Raw genomic sequence first — 18,310 nt, 5'->3', positions numbered from 1 at the left:
TGGATCTGACAAATGATCCTCAGCTATGACAACGAAAGCACAAGTAACAAAATAAAAAACGGATAAACTGGACTCCGTCAAAATTACAAATGTTGGTGCTTCAAAGGACATGATCAAGAAAGTGAAATGTCTACAAAACAGGATAAAGTATTCACGAATCATTTATCTGTTAAGAGACTTGTATCTAAAATATATAAAAAACTCTCTTAATAATTAAAAGACACAAAAAATTAAAAATAGGCAAAGGGTCCGAACTGACATTTCTCCAAGGAAGACATACAAACGACTACCACGCACATGAAAAGATGCTCAACATGAGTTTTCATGAGGGAAATGCAGGTCAGACCAGAGAGAGAGAAAGCCTCACACCATAAGGATGGTTCGAATCAAAATGCCAGAGAATTGCAAGGGCCGGCAAGGGTGATCAGAAACTGGGACCCTCACGCTCCGCTGCTGGGAACGACAGTGGCGTAACCACTGTGGAGACCAGTCCAGCAGTTTCTCAGACAGCTGAACATGGAGCCACTACTCCTGAAAACATGGAAACACATGTCCCCCAGAATCCTGTATAAGAACGTTTATAGCAGAACTATCTGCAGTAGCCAAACATCAGAACCCCAGCGTGTCAGCTGACGAATGGATAAACAACGTGTGGTCTGTCCACACAACAGAATGTTAAACAGACACTGGTGGGGGGGGGGGGGGATGCAAACATTCTAAACCGGCTGCTGGTGGCGCACACATCTGTGAACGCACCGAAGACCACTGAGTTGTACCCTTGAAATGGGCGAACTGTAAGGTCTGTGAGTTGTATCTCAGTAAAAGTCGCGGGAAGGAAAGAAGCCAGAGGAGGGAGGTAACTTGTCTGTGGAGGCTCACGGGTAAGAGTCATACTGGGTCCCTCACGAGACACTATGCACGCAAGAAGACAGTGGGGCAAAATATTTGAAGTGCTAAAACGAAAAGGACCCACCACGTAGGATTCTGGGTCCAGTGAGTTACTCTTTAAAAGTAGAGAAGAAACCTTGTCAGACAAACAAAAGTCTTCCGGCTGTGAGGGGCCAAGGGGGCGCAGAGCAGCTTGAAGAGCACATGTCCACGAGTCAGGGTCCCCGCAGCCCTGCCCCTGCCCTCTGCCCTCGACCCGCACGCAGCACATGGGTGTGGGCAGGCGGTCTCTGAGAAGGGGACCTGGGGACAGCCTGTCAGGCCCAGGGGCAGAGGGCCACGTCTGGAGGGTGGTCTTGGGCAGGACCCCAGCCCCCACTCCTCGCCCGCCAGAACCTGAGTTCAGCAGCCTCCCCCTCAGGAAGGTTCCGTGGAAAGGGCCACACCAGGTGGTGGGGGGATACATGAGCCCAGAGGAAGAGGGTCCCCAACACCTGACCTGCAGGTGCTGAGAAGGAAGAGGTCAGCCCCAGAGCTGGGAGCGCCTAGGGCTTAGGGGGGCTGTGCCGCTCCCCTGGAGGGAAGGCTGTGCCCCTGAGCCCCCCAGGACGAGGCCGCCACCGCCCACCTGGGGAAGGTCCGACTCCGCAGCTCCTTGATGAAGAGCTGGCTGCCGTTCTGGACGGGCTTCACGTCGGGCGTCTGCCCTGGGCCGTGTTTGTGCCAGGCCCGCTTCTTCTTCACTGTGGGGAGACAGGGGCAGATGGCACCCAGCGTGGGCCCTCCCCTCCCCGCACCACAGGGGCCCGGCCCAGAGGGCAGCTGAGGAGCTGTGAACACTGAGACTCCAGCCTCCGCAGAGGCAGCGCCCCCAATGTCCCCGGGGGGTCACCCACCCACCCACCCACCCCCGGCCCCTGTGACCTCCCACCCTCCTTGGGTCACGGCCCCACCCCTGCCCTGCCCCTCCCACCCCTCTGGCTCTGTCGACCCCAAAGCTGGGGGAGCCTGGGACCCTTCCCATTAGCACCCAGTCCGCTGAGAGTGCGTCAGAGGCACCTACCGGGAGGTCCCACCAAGGGGACGCCTCCCCTCAAGCTTGTCACCTCCCTGCTGCAACGTTTGCTGCCCTAAGCCCACCACCAGGGCAGGAGTGGGCTGGCACCACCCTCTGTAGCTCCCGCCCTTCCCACACCCCTCCTGTGCCACCTTGTACTCCTGTGTGTCCCCCTCTGACACCGCCACCCTGACCGCTGACTCCAACTCTCCTTTCCTCGTGTGTGCTCCCAGGGCACCGGGCACCCCACCCCGGACTCTTTACACGCAAGTGTGTGCACACACCCCTAGTGGACTGTGACACATTCGCACACATGTGCACATGCACACACATGTACCTATACACGTACAAGCACACACCCGTGTGCATGCCCACGCAGCAGACACAGAACATTCGTGTGCACACACATGTATACACACATTCACACACCTATTGGACTGACACATTTGCACACACATACATGTGCACAGGTATGCACACACAATCACCCATGTGCACACCCATGAGGTGCACACAGAACACACATGTGCACACATACTTACTGGACTGTGGCACATTTGTACACGCATGCATATGCACACATACGTGCCTTTGGACCCACAAGCACACACCCATGTGCACACCCATGCAGTGCACACAGTACATGCACGTGCACACACATATACACACACACCTACTGGACTCTGGTGCACTTGCATACATGTGCATGTGCACACATGTGTGTGCACGCACAAGGACATACCCGTGTGCACGCCCATGCAGTGCACACAGAACATGCACGTGCACACACACACATACACACACACTCACACACTCCTACTGGACTGCAAGCCCCTGGAGGGGAGGGAAGCAATTTCCTTGTGGCCCCAGCCTCTGCCCAGGGCAGCCCCTGGTGACTCGGTGAGTGAGGACAGCACTGGCACAGAGACCTGTCCCTGGCAGCTGCTGGGTGGGCTGTGAAACAAGCTGGCCCCATGACAGACATGAGACTAGATCTGAGGGACTGCCAGAGGACCCTCAGGATGCCCATCCCTCACAGACAAGGACAGGGAGGGGGCTGCCACCAATGACCCTTGAGCCTGCCTCCAACAATGGTGTGATATTTCCATCACCCTTGTTTGCCATGGCCAGGGTGTGAGTGGATGTTATGGAAACCCAGCAAGATCCTGTAGAGGGGGGACTCGAACTGGGGGTTCTGGTGGTGGCCCGAGGCACAGATGAGAGACGGAAGGGCTCCATCACTTGTCCAAATCTTTCTTGCCCCACCAGCCTGTAACTGTGTGACCTTGGGCAAGTTACTGGGCATCTCTGTGCTGCATCTTTAATAGCGAGGTCCGGGACCCTCATGAGCTACAGGAGGGGAAGGGTGTACAGTGCCCCGTCCACTCCAGGAGCTCTGTGGGGCCCACTGTGTGCACGGCCCCTCCTCTTGGCAAGGCTGCTTGGGCTGAAACCATTTGTTCACAGGGCTCAGTCCCACTCTGGACCCTTGGGCTCTCCCCACACACCCACGGTGCCTGGCACAGCCCAGCACTAGTGGGTATGCAGGATGTCTGTGAATGGCTGGTCTCCTGGGCACTGCACTGGCACCTCAGTGCCCACCCTCCTCCCTCTGGTTACCCTGGCTCAGGACTTTTCTTCTCAGCGGTTTGCCAAGTGCTTGCTGAGCAGCCCAGCTCCACACGGGGGTCACCAAAGCCACAGCTGGCCTGAGAGCCATCCCTGCTTCCTGAAGAGCCAGCAGGCTCAGAGGGAGAGGGTGCTCACAGCCAAGGCAGGGCCTCGGGGCAGGGACACAACTCTGACAATGGCCCAGGTCACCCTGACTCTGAAACCAACCTCCATATCATCATCCTTTCTTCTGAGCCCACAACTGCATCAGGACGTGACCCTGGGCCGCCTCTCATGCCCCAGGCTTTAGACTTTACCAGGTGCCCCCCACCGAAGGGCGTGGAGAGCGAGGGCAGCCGTGCATGGCCACAGAGGAGCGTTGTGGGCCTCGGCGATGGGGCTGCCTCTGATGGGAGGCGAGCCTGGCTCCCGGCCACTTACCAGGGGTCCCACGCATCCAGGGATCAAGGCGGGGGTGGAAGGGGCAGCCCAGCCCGCACACTGGCCACCATGGGTGACACCGCAGGTGGGAGAGACCAGCGGGGAGACAGATACCCCAGTGCTGTCTGGGGGGCAGCTGAGGTCGGGAGAAGGGAGGCATTGCGGAGGGGACCGCATGGCGGCCCTTCGAGGTCCCCCCAAGCTGGCACATGCATCTGCCCCACTCCCCACATCCCAAGGTCTCCCCAGCAGGTGTGCGGAGGCAAGAGGACACAGATGCCTGGCACCAGGGCCCTGGCCCCAGGGGCCGTGTGGGGAAACCAAGCCTTGGAGGGCAGGTGCAGCCGGGTGATGGGGGTACAGATGTAAAGGGCAGTGGGGGAAGCAGCGGCGCCCCCACACTCCTGCCAGGACCCAGGCCTGGGAAGCAGGGGCTGACCGGGCTGGTGGCCTTCCTGGGCCCTAACTCCGGACTGGGCATCGAGGAGCACCTGGAGGAGAGACTGGCCCACGTGACGCTGTGGCCGGAGCGTGTGGCCAGGATAACAGCCAGACGCGGAACCTCAAGGGAGGCAGGGTGAGCTCTGGGCACTCCTCGCGCAGGCCTGGCCGGCGGACTCCTTCCCTCCCTGGGGCCCAAAGGCCAGGGTCCTCTTGTCGTGGCACCCCACCCCCTCTGACAAGGCACCCTGGGACATCTGCCCAGCGGGAGGCTGGAGCGTGGGGGTGCCAGGTGCCCACCCCCCAGGGCAGCACAGCCTCATGGGCACGGGGAGGAGGGGTATAAGCATCAGGGGAGCAGCCAGAGCTGGACACGCAGTGCAGGGTCAGAGCTGCTGTAAGGGCCGAGCCCCCCACTCCTGGGAGCCCTCCTGACTCCTTGCCAGGCCCCAAATCTGTGTGAATTGGGTAAACCTGTGAGCCCCCCCACTCATCTCAGTGCCCACCCCAAGCCCACCCAGGGCGCCCCTGGCGCAGCCCACAGGCTTGGGGGGCCTCCTGGGGACAGCGGGACAGCGGGAGCCCTCACCATGGAGGGTGTGACTGGAGCAGATGCAGCAAACTGACCAGCGTGTCACGGACAGTGACGAGCTCCCGTCTGGGCACAGACACACCTCGAGCGCAGACTGATGGGTGACCGGAGTGCACACTGGTGGGAAGTCCTAGCCTCTGCACCTCTCTCCCTCGTGGACACGTGGCCTCCAGTAGCAACAAGGCTTGTAAAACACACGTGCACAGGCACACACATGCACACACGTGCAAACACACGTGCATACTCTTGTGCGCACACGACACTCATGCACACGTGTGCCCGCGTTCATGCACACACCCACACACGTGGACGCACATGTGAACATTTCTGCGCACATTCATGCACACACATCACATGCATGTGCGCACACACGCAGAGCCAGGGAGGGGCCGCCGTGCCCACGTGCCCCGGGGGCTACCTGGCTAGAAGTGCCAGGAAGGGTCACCCGCACTTGGCTTTCAGCATCGGTACAGGGCCCCGGTACAGGGCAGCTGGGACTCCCCAGCGCAGGGGCAGGGTCTCAGTCAGCAGGCACACATGCCCTCAACAGTGGGTAAGCTCACGGTCAGGGAAAGGGGGTTCCAGGACACGCAGCGATGCGGAAGTCACATTGTATGTGAGCACCACCACGCACCTCGGCACCCCACTATCGCCCAACTTGAGCCCCGATTCATGGAAGAGCCCCCAGACCACAGGGCCTTGCCCCACCCTCCCTCAGGCCACTCGGCTCTGTTGTGGGGCAGGCGGGGTCTCCTAGCTCCAGTCCTGCTCTGTCCCTGCCCTGCCCCAGGACCACATGGTGTGACCGCCCAGTCCCCACCCTATTCATCCCCCCAGGCCCTGAGCCTCCTCTGTGGCTCATGAGGTGTTGGGAGATGTTGGTTAACCCACAGGGTGACAGTCACCCTCCCACATCTGCTGTAAAGCAGTGACCAGAATGATGTCCAGGTAATCACAGCAGACTGTGAGCGCCAGCTCCTGGGGGACGAGGATAATTCAGGGACCCGGGAACCTTCCTGCTGCTCTCACGCATTGATGCTTTACCACGTGATGACCATGTGCCAGGGGCTGGAGAATGAGAGCCCAGCCGATGGAGCCCCACGGCCACCTGGTGACCATGGCGCACAGGCCAGAGGTGACCCCACCTGCCTCTCCCAGCTTCCCAAGTGACCAGGGCACAGCCCCCAAGACCGCCAGGGCCAGCCCCACCCCACAGAACAGGGTGCTGGCACCCTCGCTTACCCACGCTGGATCCACAGTAATCACCCCCCATGAGCTGGGGATCCAGTCTCTGCCTTGTGACTGGACACCAGGAGGGGCGCTCCCTTTGAAGGGGGTGAAAGGCCTCCTGGTGCCTGGGGCCAGATGTGGCCCCCACCCCCCTCCCCCAGTTAACCCAGGGCTCAAGATGACAGGGCTGTCATCAGCTACCCAGCCAGGGTCAGTGTCCAGTCCGCACCTTCTATGAGCACCCACACCTCCCAGCCCAGGCCAGAAACCTGAGGCCACGTTAATACCCCCATGCCATTTGTCTTGTCCCCAGGCCAGGCCCCTCCCAAGACACCTGCGGACCAGGGCACACCCGCTATGTGGTCTCAGACTCAGAACTCCCCTCCTAGCAGGGACACAGCCCCCCATGGAGCCACCATGGATGAGCCTGCTCCCTAAGGAGCCCCCACAGGATGTGCCACACCCCCACGGGACCAGCAGGCAGTTTGAGAAGGGGCCTCTCCCAGCAGAGGGCACTGGAGAAGAGACAGCAGATCCCCAACACAGGCACTCCCAGACCTTGCATGGTGTTCCCATCTCAGATGGGCCTGGCCTCTCTGAGAGTACAACCTGGGTGGCTTCAGTTGCACCCATGGGCAGGAGCCGATCAGGAGGTCAGTGACAGGTCCACAGGGGCAGGAGCAGGTCGGGAGGGGCAGTGACAGGTCCATAGGGGCAGTGAGCAGGGCCGGCAGTAGTCCCAGGCACCAGTGTGCAACTACCCAGGGCGTTCACCCAGAAAGCCAGGCCAGGGCGACTGCAAACTGAGGGTCAGCAGCACAGCCCCTACTTACGGGTAGACTTCCCGTGGGTTTTCTCGCAGTTGGGGCAGTGGTATATGTCGATGTCCGGGGCCTCCTCCTCTTCCACTCCCACACAGCTGAAACAGAGGAAACACAGATGTGGCCAGCATTCAATGCCTCAAGTACTCGCCCAGCAGAACTTTAGGCAACTCCTACTCAGCCCACAGGAGGGGCCCGCAGTGGTGTGAGTGCAAACGGAGCAGACCATGTGTGAGGACCGTGGCCCACAAGGACAGGACAGGGGAAGAGGAGGAGGAAGGAGGCAGGGGCAAGGACGATCTTGCTACGCATGACCAGCACACACAGAGGGACCAGGCCGTCCAGCAGGCCTGCCTTCATGAGGCCACCGCTATCCTGTCACCTAGAACCAGAGAGGCCAAGGGTGTCTCAGAGGTGGGCTGCCCCCACCACTTCACCGGGGGCAGCTCGGGGCTATGGGTTAGGCCCCTCCTGACCCCATGGGGGGCTCCTGTCCCAGGGGGTGGTACTGCAGCGCTGGGACAACTGAGTATCAAAAGAATGAAGTTGAATCCCTACCTCACACCATATAAAAAATTGACTAAACATGGATCAACAACCTAAATACAAGGCCTAGCACTGTAAAGCTCTAAGAAGAGGACATGGTACACCCTCATGACCATGGATTTGGTCATGGATTCCTAAATAGGACACCAAAAACACAAGCAACAAAACAAAAAATAAACTGGGTATCATCAAAATGTAGAACTCTTGTGCATTAAAGGTCACTACAAAGAAAGTAAAAAGGTAACATGAAGAATGGGAGAAAGTATTTGCAAAGCACTAGCGTCCAAAAGGCACAACGAGCTTTACAGCTCAGCAACAAAAGGAGCCACAAATCAACTATTAAACGGGCAAAGGGCCTGAACAGGCATTTCTCCAAAGGTGAGATGCAAACGGCCCACAAGCTCAGGAAAGACGCTCATCATCCTTAGTCATCTAAAGTCACCGGAATGTGCATCAAAACCATGAGATGCCACCCACACCCATGAGAATGGCTACAACTTTCACAAGAATAAAACACTGGGAAAACAGCAAGTGCTGGTGGGGATGTGGTAAAATGAGAACCCTCTTCCATCGCTGGCGAGAATATAAAGATGGCACAGCATCTATGGAAAGGGTTTGACGGTCCCCCAAAAGCTCACACACAGAATTACGAGAGACCCCAGCAATCCCACTCCTGAGTCTGTGCCCCAAAGACCTGGGAATGGGGACTCCAACACCAATGTTCACAGCAGTATGGATCGCAACGACCAAAATGTCCATCAGCTGATGAATCGATGATACATATGGCACGTCCACATAACGGAGCAGTACTCAGCCCTAAAAAGGAAGGGGTGCTGGCACCTGCTGCAGCATGGGTGAACCCCAGAAACTCAAGCTGAGTGAAAGAAGCCAGACACAGAAGGTCACTTGTGGGACGACTCCATCCGTATGCAGTGCTCGGAGGAGGTAGAGGACCGACCAGCGGAGCCAGAGGCTGGGGGTGGGGAATGGGCAGTGACGGTTCAGCGGACACGGGGTCCGTTTTTGGGGTCAAATATTTTGGAACTGGGTGGAGGCAATGTCTGCACGACACGGGGAAGGTACTAAATGCCACTAAAGCGTTCACTTTAAAATGGTTAAGTTTCACGTTATGTGAATTCTATGTCAATGAAAAAGACAACGGACCTGCCTGTGTCCATGTCATTGGCCACCACCGTCACCCAGCCATCACTAAGGCTGGCTGAGCGCTCCCTCTGTACCGGGCAGCACCGAGGACTGTACTGGACGCGTGCGATCCCGCGGCGGCGATGACCATCACTCGCCCCATCACGAGGAGGAGCCCGGGTGCTCCAGGTAAGGCTGCTGCCCAGACCCCAAGCGCCCCCTCACTGTGGCCCCTGCCCCCTGGCCCAGGGGGCGCTCTGCGCACGAGACCCTCTGCAGCCACTGCGGCCCCAGGGCCCTAGACACTGCCTGCCACAGCTGCCACGGGCCACCATCCCGGGAGCAGAGCCTGAGCCCAGAAAGGCCCTGGCAAATGATTTTGAACACATGGAGTCTACTCTTCACCTCAGAACACAAATCGAGCTGAAGTCCCCGCGGCCTAAAGAGTCAGGTGTAAAAGACAAAGCCGTCCAGAGAGGCTATGAGGGTGCGTTTGTCTGCTCGCTTTCTAAACAAACAAACAAACAAACAAACACAAAGCAAATCGGAGAGGACACTGCCGAGCTGAGAGAGAGCTCCAGGCCCACGGCAAAGTTTGAAGTCCCAACTACAGAAAACACCTGCAGCAAATACGCAGTGTCCCTACCTGCCCGCCAGGAACCATGCAGGAGGCGCATTTCCCCAGTGGAAGAACACGTCTGCGGCCCACTAACCACCAGGAGAGGGGGGAGCGAGACCCACATTACCAGGTCAGCCACCCGGCAGATGCATCAGACCAGACACTCTGATCTGGAAACACTGCAGGCGGGGGGCACCCTGGGGACAGCAAACAGCCAGATCACCCCTGGTCTGTCTCCACAGCCCACCCTGCCCACCAGTGCCCCAGCGAGCGACGGCACATCTCCCACGCTGTCCCCACCCCCTATCGGCAGCCAGCTCCCTCCCGTGCCTCAGACCCACCTTGGCAGCCTGGCAGCTCACTCAGCCCCCTCCCCCGGGAGGGGGAGCTCTGCACCCCGAACCCTGGGTCAGCTGGCCTCAGTGTGCTCGTCCGTCGATCAGAGACCACACTGGTGTGAGGCCAGCAGGGGCTGAGCAACGGCACAGCTGGGCACGCGGTGAGCCCCCATCACCCGCACCCTCCAGCAGCTGCGCGCTTGAGCAAGAGGCAGAGCCCTGCAGACATTCAGGTCCCATTGGGTCTAGAAACCGGACCCCAAACCCACACCCATGTGCACATCCCACGTCCACACCTTGTGTCCACACCCCATGTCCACACCTTATGTCTACTTGCCAATTCTACACCCTGCATCCACACCCGGAGTCCACACCCCAGGTCTATGCCCTGACTGTACATCCTTTATCCACACCCAGAGCCACACCTCATGGCCAAACCCCACATCCACACCGCGTGTCCACACCTGGAGTCCCTGCCCTGAGTCCACACTGCTCCAGGCTGCCTGTCACACTGGCAGCTCCTGGAACAGACAGATGTCCAGGATGGCCACGGGTACCTAGGTCCCATCACGTACTCCTGCCTGGCCACAAGACTCTAGGGACACACAAGGAGCCCACCATGCACATAGGATGTCTGAGGTCAGATCAAACTCAGCCACACAGACGGGGGCTCTTCCATTGGTCAGGGGTCAGGTGCACGGTGGAAGGGGGCTCCACCCTAGCTCTAAGAGAGCAGAGGGAATGGGGGCTGACATCAACATGCCTTAACCTCCCCCAACCCAATCACCACCTGCTGGTCCCACGTGTCCAGAAGCCCCATCATGCCCTGGAAGGGCCATGGCATGAACCACATGACAGGAGGGGGAGATGAGGCCCAGGGGTCACAAATGTGCGTGCCAACATCCCTTTCCAGCCCTGGGGGCTCCTTCTTTACCACACCACTACTTAGGGGTGCTAGTCAACCTGAGCCCAGATGGGCTGGCCACCTGCTGCCCTGCACAGGGAGGCCAGACCAAAAGGGAGAGTGGGGGGTGGGGGTGTGGGTCCCTTGTTCTGCCCAAGACACCTCGGGGCTGCCCCTCACCTGGGAGGGCCACCCAGGGCCTGGACCCAGGGCAGGTGCTGCGGCCACAGCCAAGGCCTCTCCCCTAATGGGTGATGCCAGCAACTCCCCCACGACTGGCATGTGCCACCACCCAGGCCCTGACACCTGTGCCTGTAACCCTGACTAGGGCCACCTGAGTGTGGAAACCAAGGTCCCAGAGCCAGCCCCCTGGCCGTGTGCGCGCGCGGCCACACCTCCTAACTCCGGTGTTTCAGGGTCCTAGGACCCCACAGTCAGTGTGAACTGCCCAGCAGCAGTTCTCCTGAAACAGCTCGCCTACTTTATTACCCCAAAGTTAGGGCTTCCCCAGTACCTCCTGAGAAATTACTGGGGAAATCACCCCAAAATCTAAAAGAACAACAGCTGTGGACAAGCCACAAGCATTTTCCCCACCCTAAAGCCAGCAGCGAAGATGTGGAGTCTGGAGGAGACTCCCTAGGGCCCAGGCCCCGGGTGTGTGCCTTCAAATCTCCTTAGGTGAGCAATCCTCATTTCAAAGACAAAACAGAAGCAACCGCCTCATTAACCTGCCCAAGGAGATTCAGCCGGCAGGTGGTCGGAGAGGAGAGGTCGGCGGGAAGAAAACCCCCAACATGCACACACCTGAAGGTGGGCTCCACACCACGTCCTCTGTAGCACCCCCCACCCCCACCCTGTAAGGGCCCCCTGATTCGGAGATCACCACCCTGTGGAGACGGCTATTGGGTCAGGACAAGAGTTGGGCGCCCAAGGGCTTCGCTGGGCGGATGTGGGGGCTCGGCTTGCCCGCCGCCCCTCCATCCTGCTGCACGTCTGAAGGGGACGCCTGAGGCCTCGCCTGGCCCTGCCCATGTGGGTGCTCTACAGAGCTGCAGCGGACAGAGGCTCAGGAGGGCCTGGTGTGCCAAGGAGGGGTGAGGAGACACCTGACTCCGGCTTCTCCACCAAAGGTGGGCATGAGAAGCGGGCACTAGAGCCTCCCCAGGCTCCAGCCCCAAGCAGGGGTTCAAAGTTACCGGCTGAGGTCCAGGGACGGATTCGGGACAAGGGATGTGGGTAAGCTGAGAGCCGGTCTGCTGTGTCCCGTCCCCACATTGCGCTCACATGGCATCTGTACAAGGCAGTCCCACGGGACACTGGCCCTGCGGAGACTGTGACCTCGGAAGGTCTCTGAGGCTGGGAGCTGTGAACCAAGTGAGAGCAGCTGTGGTGCCTGGGGGAGCAGGGAAGAGGGCACAGAGGGATAGAGAGGGGGGAGGGGGGAGGGGGAGAGGAGGGGAAAGGGGGAAGGACAATGGGGAAGGGAGGGAGGGGAGGGAGGAGGAGAGAAGGGAGGGAGAAGGGGGTGGCAGGGGGAGGGGAGGGGAAGGGGGAGTGGGAGGGGAGGGAAGGGGAGGGGAAGGGGGAGGGGAAAGGGGGAAGGAGGATGGGGAAGGAAAGGAGGGGAGGGAGAAGAAGGGAAGGGAGGGAGGAGGGGAGAAGGGAGAGAGGAGTTGGGAAGGGAGGGAAGGGGGGAGGGGAGGGGGAGAGGAGGGAGAAGAAGGGAAGGGACAGGGAGGGTAAGGGGAGGAAGGAGAAGGAGGGGAGGGAGAGAAGAGGAGGGAGGGAGGAAGGAGGAGGGGGGAGGGAAAGGAAGGGGAGGGGAGAGAGAGGAGAAGGAGGAGGGGAGGTAAGGAGGAGGGGGGGGGGGAGAAAAAGAAGGGAGGGGGAGGGGAGGAGGGAGAAGTGGGAGGGGAGGACAGGGGGACACAGGGAGGAGGCGAGCAGGGTAGTTGACAGGAGGGGACAGAGACAGCAAACCAGGGGCCGGAGGGGTGTCATGGGTTCACAGGATAAGACCCTAGGACATCGGTTCTATAACAGAACAAAAACAGCCTCAGCGGCAGGGACAGGGCAGCCACAGGGCGGCATCATCTGTCTGTTGTGTGAGCAGCATCCCCAGGTGGACAGGGGCCTCAGGGGCCACCCAGGTGACCTAGCCCCAGCGGCCCTGGTGGGAGGCCAGGCACCCAGGTGGTGGGCAGCAGGCAGGAGCGTGGGTTCAGGAGCATATACCTGAGACATGGCCTTAGGCCCTGCTGACCCTGCCCTCCCTCCTGGGACCCCAGGACACAGGCTCCAGGAGTGAGCATCTTCACAACTTGCAGGCCCCTGGGGCGCAGGGCGGCAGTGCTGTGACAGCAGAGTGAGAAGACAGGCAGCACGGAGCACGGACCCAGGCCCGGAGCCTAGAGGAGCGGAGGCCACAGGCCCAGCCAGCGGCCCTCATTGGGGTGAGATGCTCAATGCACATCCAGGACACGGACCGAGGCCCCACACAGCAAGAGCCACGGGCCACGGGCCACAGGTCGGAGCTGGGGCTGGCCACTCTGGGCGTGTGGCCACACAAACACTGAGAGTCAAGGAAACAAACCCGTCGCCATGTGCTCGGTGCTCTGTGTGACCAGGATGCCACCGGACCATCTTCAGAAGAACAAAGTACATCTTTACATGCTGAGGAGGAAAGAATCCAGTGTGTCCTGAAGTAGAGAACACATTGGAGCACAAGGTGTGCACAGCTCCTTCTGGTGGAGAACCCAGAACAAAATTATGTCTGTGTGTGTGACTGTGTGTGTGTGTACATGTGCCTGGTGTTACATGTGTGTGGTGCTGTGTACTTGTGTGTGAGTGTATACATGTGTGCACATGCATGTGAGCATGGTGTGTACATGCATGTTAGTGTGTACAGGCATGGGTGCATGCATGTGTGTACATGTGTGGGCTGTGTGCACGCATGGGCAGATACATGTATGTTAGTGTGTGTACATGTATGGTGTGTGTGTATATGTGGGGCTACATGTGTGCTCTGTGTGGGTGTGTGTACATGTATATATATGAGGGTGTGTGTGTACATGTGGGGGTGTGTATGCATGTGTGTTGCATGCCTGAGTGTGTACATGCATGTGTGTGTATATGCATGTGTGGGTGTGTACATATGTGCCTGAGTGTGTACATGCATGTGTGTGTGCACATGTGGGTAAGTGTGCATGCATGTGTGTGTACATGCACGTGTGGGTGTGCACATGCATGTGTGGGTGAGTGTCTACGTGTGCCTGAGTGTGTACATGCATGTGTGTGCATGAATGCATGTGTGTACATGCACGTGTGGTGTGTGCATGCATGTGTACATGCGCGGGTGGGTGTGCGTGCATGTGTACATGCGTGGGCGAATATGTATATGTTGTCTGCATGTATACATGCATGTAGGTGTGTGTACATGCATCTGCGGGTGTGCATGTACATATAGGTGGGGTGTGTGTGTGTGTGTGTGTGTGTGTGCTGTATGCCCAAGAGTGTACCTGCATGTGTGTGTGTGTGTGTGTGTGTGTGTGTGTGTGTGTGTGTGTACACGTATGTGTGCCTGTGCTCCTGTCAGAGCTCCTTCGACCACTGGCTTGGAAGCCAGCGGTGACACCCACTGAGGGCAGAAGGCAGAAGGCGCATTCCCAAGGCGTGTGACCCGTGAGGCTGGAGGCTGGTTTACCTGAGCCACCAGTGACCCCACATCTGGCACAGAGTCTGCCCCAAACAGGTTCAAGCTGATGTGGTGCCAAGAGCCCAGTAAGTAGAAAGACAGCAGGTGGGGGGCGCGGGGGACAAAACAGCGAAGAAGAAGGCCAAGAGGAGGCCCTGAGGGGCGGAGGGGACGATAGACACTCCATACAGCAGCTGTCCTCCCCGGGGAGGCCTGGGCTCTCGGCTCCTCCTGCAAAACCCACATGTGCCCCTTGGAGCTGCTCTGGCTATGAGGCCCTCATGGCAACAAGGGGCCCAGGGAGGAAGGGGCTTTTCCAAGACCATCCCAAGGGACCCCCCGCCCACCCATTCTGCCCTCCAGCCTGCAGACTTTGTGGAACCCCAGGGTTAGGACCCTGCACACAGAGCTCCCGCCCAGCCTGGACACCCCACACCACACTGCTAGGGTTTATGAATTATGTCCTGAACCCACAATTAAATTGCATCATGGCTTTTCCTATTATTGCTGTCAAGAGTGTTGATTTAACGTAAGCCACAACTTCTGTAGCCCTGTCTTGACATTTACTGTTTAAATTACAGGAGGAGCCTGGGGGGAAAAAAAGAAGTGGCCCCTTTCTTTTTTTTTTTTTTTTTAATTTTTTTTTTTAACATTTATTTATTTTTGAGACAGAGAGAGACAGAGCATGAACGGGGGAGGGGCAGAGAGAGAGGGAGACACAGAATCGGAAGCAGGCTCCAGGCTCTGAGCCATCAGCCCAGAGCCCGACGCGGGGCTCGAACTCACGGACCGCGAGATCGTGACCTGAGCCGAAGTCAGCCACTCAACTGACTGAGCCACCCAGGCGCCCCAGAAGTGGCCCCTTTCAACTGCAGCGGGGAGGGGTGGGCACAGCCTGCCCTCATGCGGCTCCCGGGAGCTCAGCAGTGGCAATGTCGAGCTGTCACGACACGGGCGGGGCTGCAGGTGCTGGGTGTGCACCTGCCGTGGCAGGACCCACGTGGGAGGGCGCCTCCTGAGCTACGGCCACGAGCTTCCTAAAGGTTGCTACTCTCCAGACCAGGACTCCACACCTACACACCTGTTCTAAGGCAAAAAGAAATGCACACAAGATTGACGCGCGAAGTGGGTCGTCCATGATTACTTAAAATAGCAGAAATCAGGAGCAGCAAACCCGCCACCAGGAGGTCGGACACCCGGGCACGCTGTGCTCTCACAGCGGAAATGTTACGCAGCCGTTCAAACTCAGGTCATACACGTGTTTGGGTTTAGACATTTAAGAGCTGCAGGCACTAAAACTATAGCCTGGTGCACAGCTGCACCCAGGAGGGCTCCCCACGCCTCACACCAGGTGACGGCACTTGTTTTCTCTTCACACTCTCGGAAAATGAGCACGCATTCCCTTTGTGAGAAGCAGCAAGGTCCTGCTTTATTCTGAAGGTCGGAAGGGCTTCCCAGCGCCCCTCCCTAGCTCAGCTCCTCCCATCTTTCCCAGGTCCTGGGGCCGCACAGAGGCCTCCTCAGCTGTGCGCCCCGCAGAGAGGCTGGGACACTCACCTCGGAACGGCTGAGCGCTGCTGGGTGTCCCCTGGAGGGCCTGCTGGGGGAGGGCCAGGCCAGCAGACGCTTGCGTGCAGGTGTGAGCAGCCAGGGAGTACCAGAAGGCATGGTGGGGGTGTCCTGAACGCCCATCACCGGCCACAGTGACTCCCTTCCCTCCTCCTGCCCTCTCCCTCGTGGCAACCTCACCCCATGTCAAGCCGCCCCCTTTCAGGACTGCTCTGCTCCCCCCATTCCTGCCTGCTGACCCATTGTGGGTCTCCAGAGATGCCCAGAAACTGGTCATTAACTTCCACATGGAGCAGCCATGGGGACACAACTTGGTCATCACTCAGCTTTGAGATGGTCATTTGCCCTGTGCCATATTCAACACAGTCCCTGAGACCCTAACTGTGCCAACAGCAGCTAAGTCCCTTAGCAGTCAGCCACTGGCCCAGGTGCCACAGGACCCTCTCCATGTGAAGGGATGGACCACAGCGTGAGAAGGGACATGACAGCCCCCAGGCCACACACGGTGAGCAGGGCCCTGTTCACACGGTGTCACACACGGTGAGCAGCGACTGTCCATCGAGTTTGCTGATTCCACCCTGAGAGCCTCAGCACCGTGTGCAAGGGGAACTGAGGCCCGGAGAGGCCTGAGCCTGCCGGGACCACATGGGAAGAGGTGGGAAGACACAAAACTATGCCTGACCAGTGATTTAAATCATGACTTTAAGTAAATACTTCCAGAAAAAAACACAAGTGGCCTTTAAACATGGGAAGAAATGCAACAGCACCGTAGTGAGATATGCAACCCAACTGTGAGAAGCTTCCCACCCATCTGCTGCACAGCCTGAGGGGCTGCAGGGGACGTGGTGGCGTGACACACACACAAGCATCCTCATGTGTCCTCAGCAGAAACACAGCGGCACAGCCTCTGGGGTGGGAGCAGCTGACAGAAGGTACACATACCCTTGTCTGTGGTCCTGCTCCAGAAATGCCCAGGTACACAGGTGCAGGAGTGACCTGGACATTTACAGCAGCAGCAACCAGGGGTCCATCCATGAAAAGCTTAGGTAAATATATGGAATGCCAAGAAGTACAAACTCTACCCTTGCTGACCCAGACGGTCTCCAGGATGCACTGGCCCTTCCCGTGCTGACCCGGAACGGTCTCCAGGATGCACTGGCCCTTCCCGTGCTGACCCGGAACGGTCTCCAGGATGCACTGGCCCTTCCCGTGCTGACCCAGAACGGTCTCCAGGATGCACTGGCCCTTCCGTGCTGACCTAGAACGGTCTCCAGGATGCACTGGCCCTTCCTGTGCTGACCCAGAACGGTCTCCAGGATGCACTGGCCCTTCCGTGCTGACCTAGAACGGTCTCCAGGATGCACTGACCCTTCCCGTGCTGACCCGGAACGGTCTCCAGGATGCACTGGCCCTTCCCGTGCTGACCCGGAACGGTCTCCAGGATGCACTGACCCTTCCCGTGCTGACCCGGAACAGTCTCTAGGACATACTGTTCAACAAAGAGCATAAGTTGCAGTGTATATGGTGCACACCCATTTTTTTTTTTTTGGTTGGGTACTGTTAGAAATGCATAAATATGCCCCTCTGTGACCAGAATGTTCTGGGAAGACTCAGAAACCTGACCCCAGTGGCCATCTCTTTAGGACTGGTGGTCAGCAGGGAAGGGACAGACTCACCACTGGAGACAAGTTTTTGATTGTTGGATATTTTCCTGTGTGTGCATATTACTGTCCTCCTTCAAAAAATTTAAAGAACAACTATAATCACAATAAGCTGATTTGATTCAAAGCAGAGCCTTTTAAACTTTTATATGTGCGGTCTTTAAAAAATACTCTTCTGACTCTCAAAAATAAACCTGTATAGCGTGCAGGTCAAGTGCGAGTGCTGATCTGTGCTCGTGGTAAGTGGCCAGATCTTTCTGAGAGTGGTTTCCAGTGGGTGAGAAGCTAAGGCTCCCATGGAACGAGAAGTGAAAGGACACTTAGCAAAACTCCATCCTGTCCAGGCCACTCATCTGTGAGACGGAGACACTGAGGCCCAGTGTGGACAGGGGGCCCACCCAGCCCATGCTCACACCTTCTACAAATCATGGTTGGTGCTATTCTGGGGCCCCAAGGGAGGAGGGAGGCCTCAGAAGCCCCTGTGATCACAGGCCCCCAGAGACGAACCATGTTTCTGCACAGCAGGGACCTGGGGGTCATCTAGGACAACCTGCCAAACAGGCCCTGACCATCTGTGCATGGGACACAGCACGCAGCCCACAGGGAGGGAGCGGACAGGTGTGGGAACAGAGGCGCGGTCCCCACTCAGCCCAGCCAGGAGCAGAGAAGAGGGTATGACAGCAGAGGGCAGCATAGGCCCATCGGGCACTCTGCAGATGTGCACTGACCACTGTCAGATCCCCTGGTTTCTCAAG

General features: G+C 58.4%; 1 protein-coding gene across 1 annotated transcript in view; it reads right to left on the bottom strand.

Moving 5' to 3' along the window:
- Nucleotides 1-18,310, bottom strand: part of PHF2 (PHD finger protein 2) — a 75,672-nt gene that overhangs the window by 32,142 nt on the left and 25,220 nt on the right. Inside the window, exons 2-3 of the mRNA XM_078436107.2 lie at nucleotides 7,094-7,179; nucleotides 1,517-1,631 (exon numbers count right to left, since the gene is read on the bottom strand). Coding sequence (XP_078292233.1) covers nucleotides 1,517-1,631; nucleotides 7,094-7,179 — 201 coding nt within the window. The remainder of the gene's footprint in view (nucleotides 1-1,516; nucleotides 1,632-7,093; nucleotides 7,180-18,310) is intronic.

This window comes from Panthera onca, chromosome D4 (assembly GCF_046562875.1).
Source record: "Panthera onca isolate mPanOnc1 chromosome D4, mPanOnc1 haplotype 2, whole genome shotgun sequence".
NCBI lineage: Eukaryota > Metazoa > Chordata > Mammalia > Carnivora > Felidae > Panthera > Panthera onca.
Note: the sequence above shows the minus strand (reverse complement) of the source record. Positions and strands in the feature narration are given on the sequence as shown.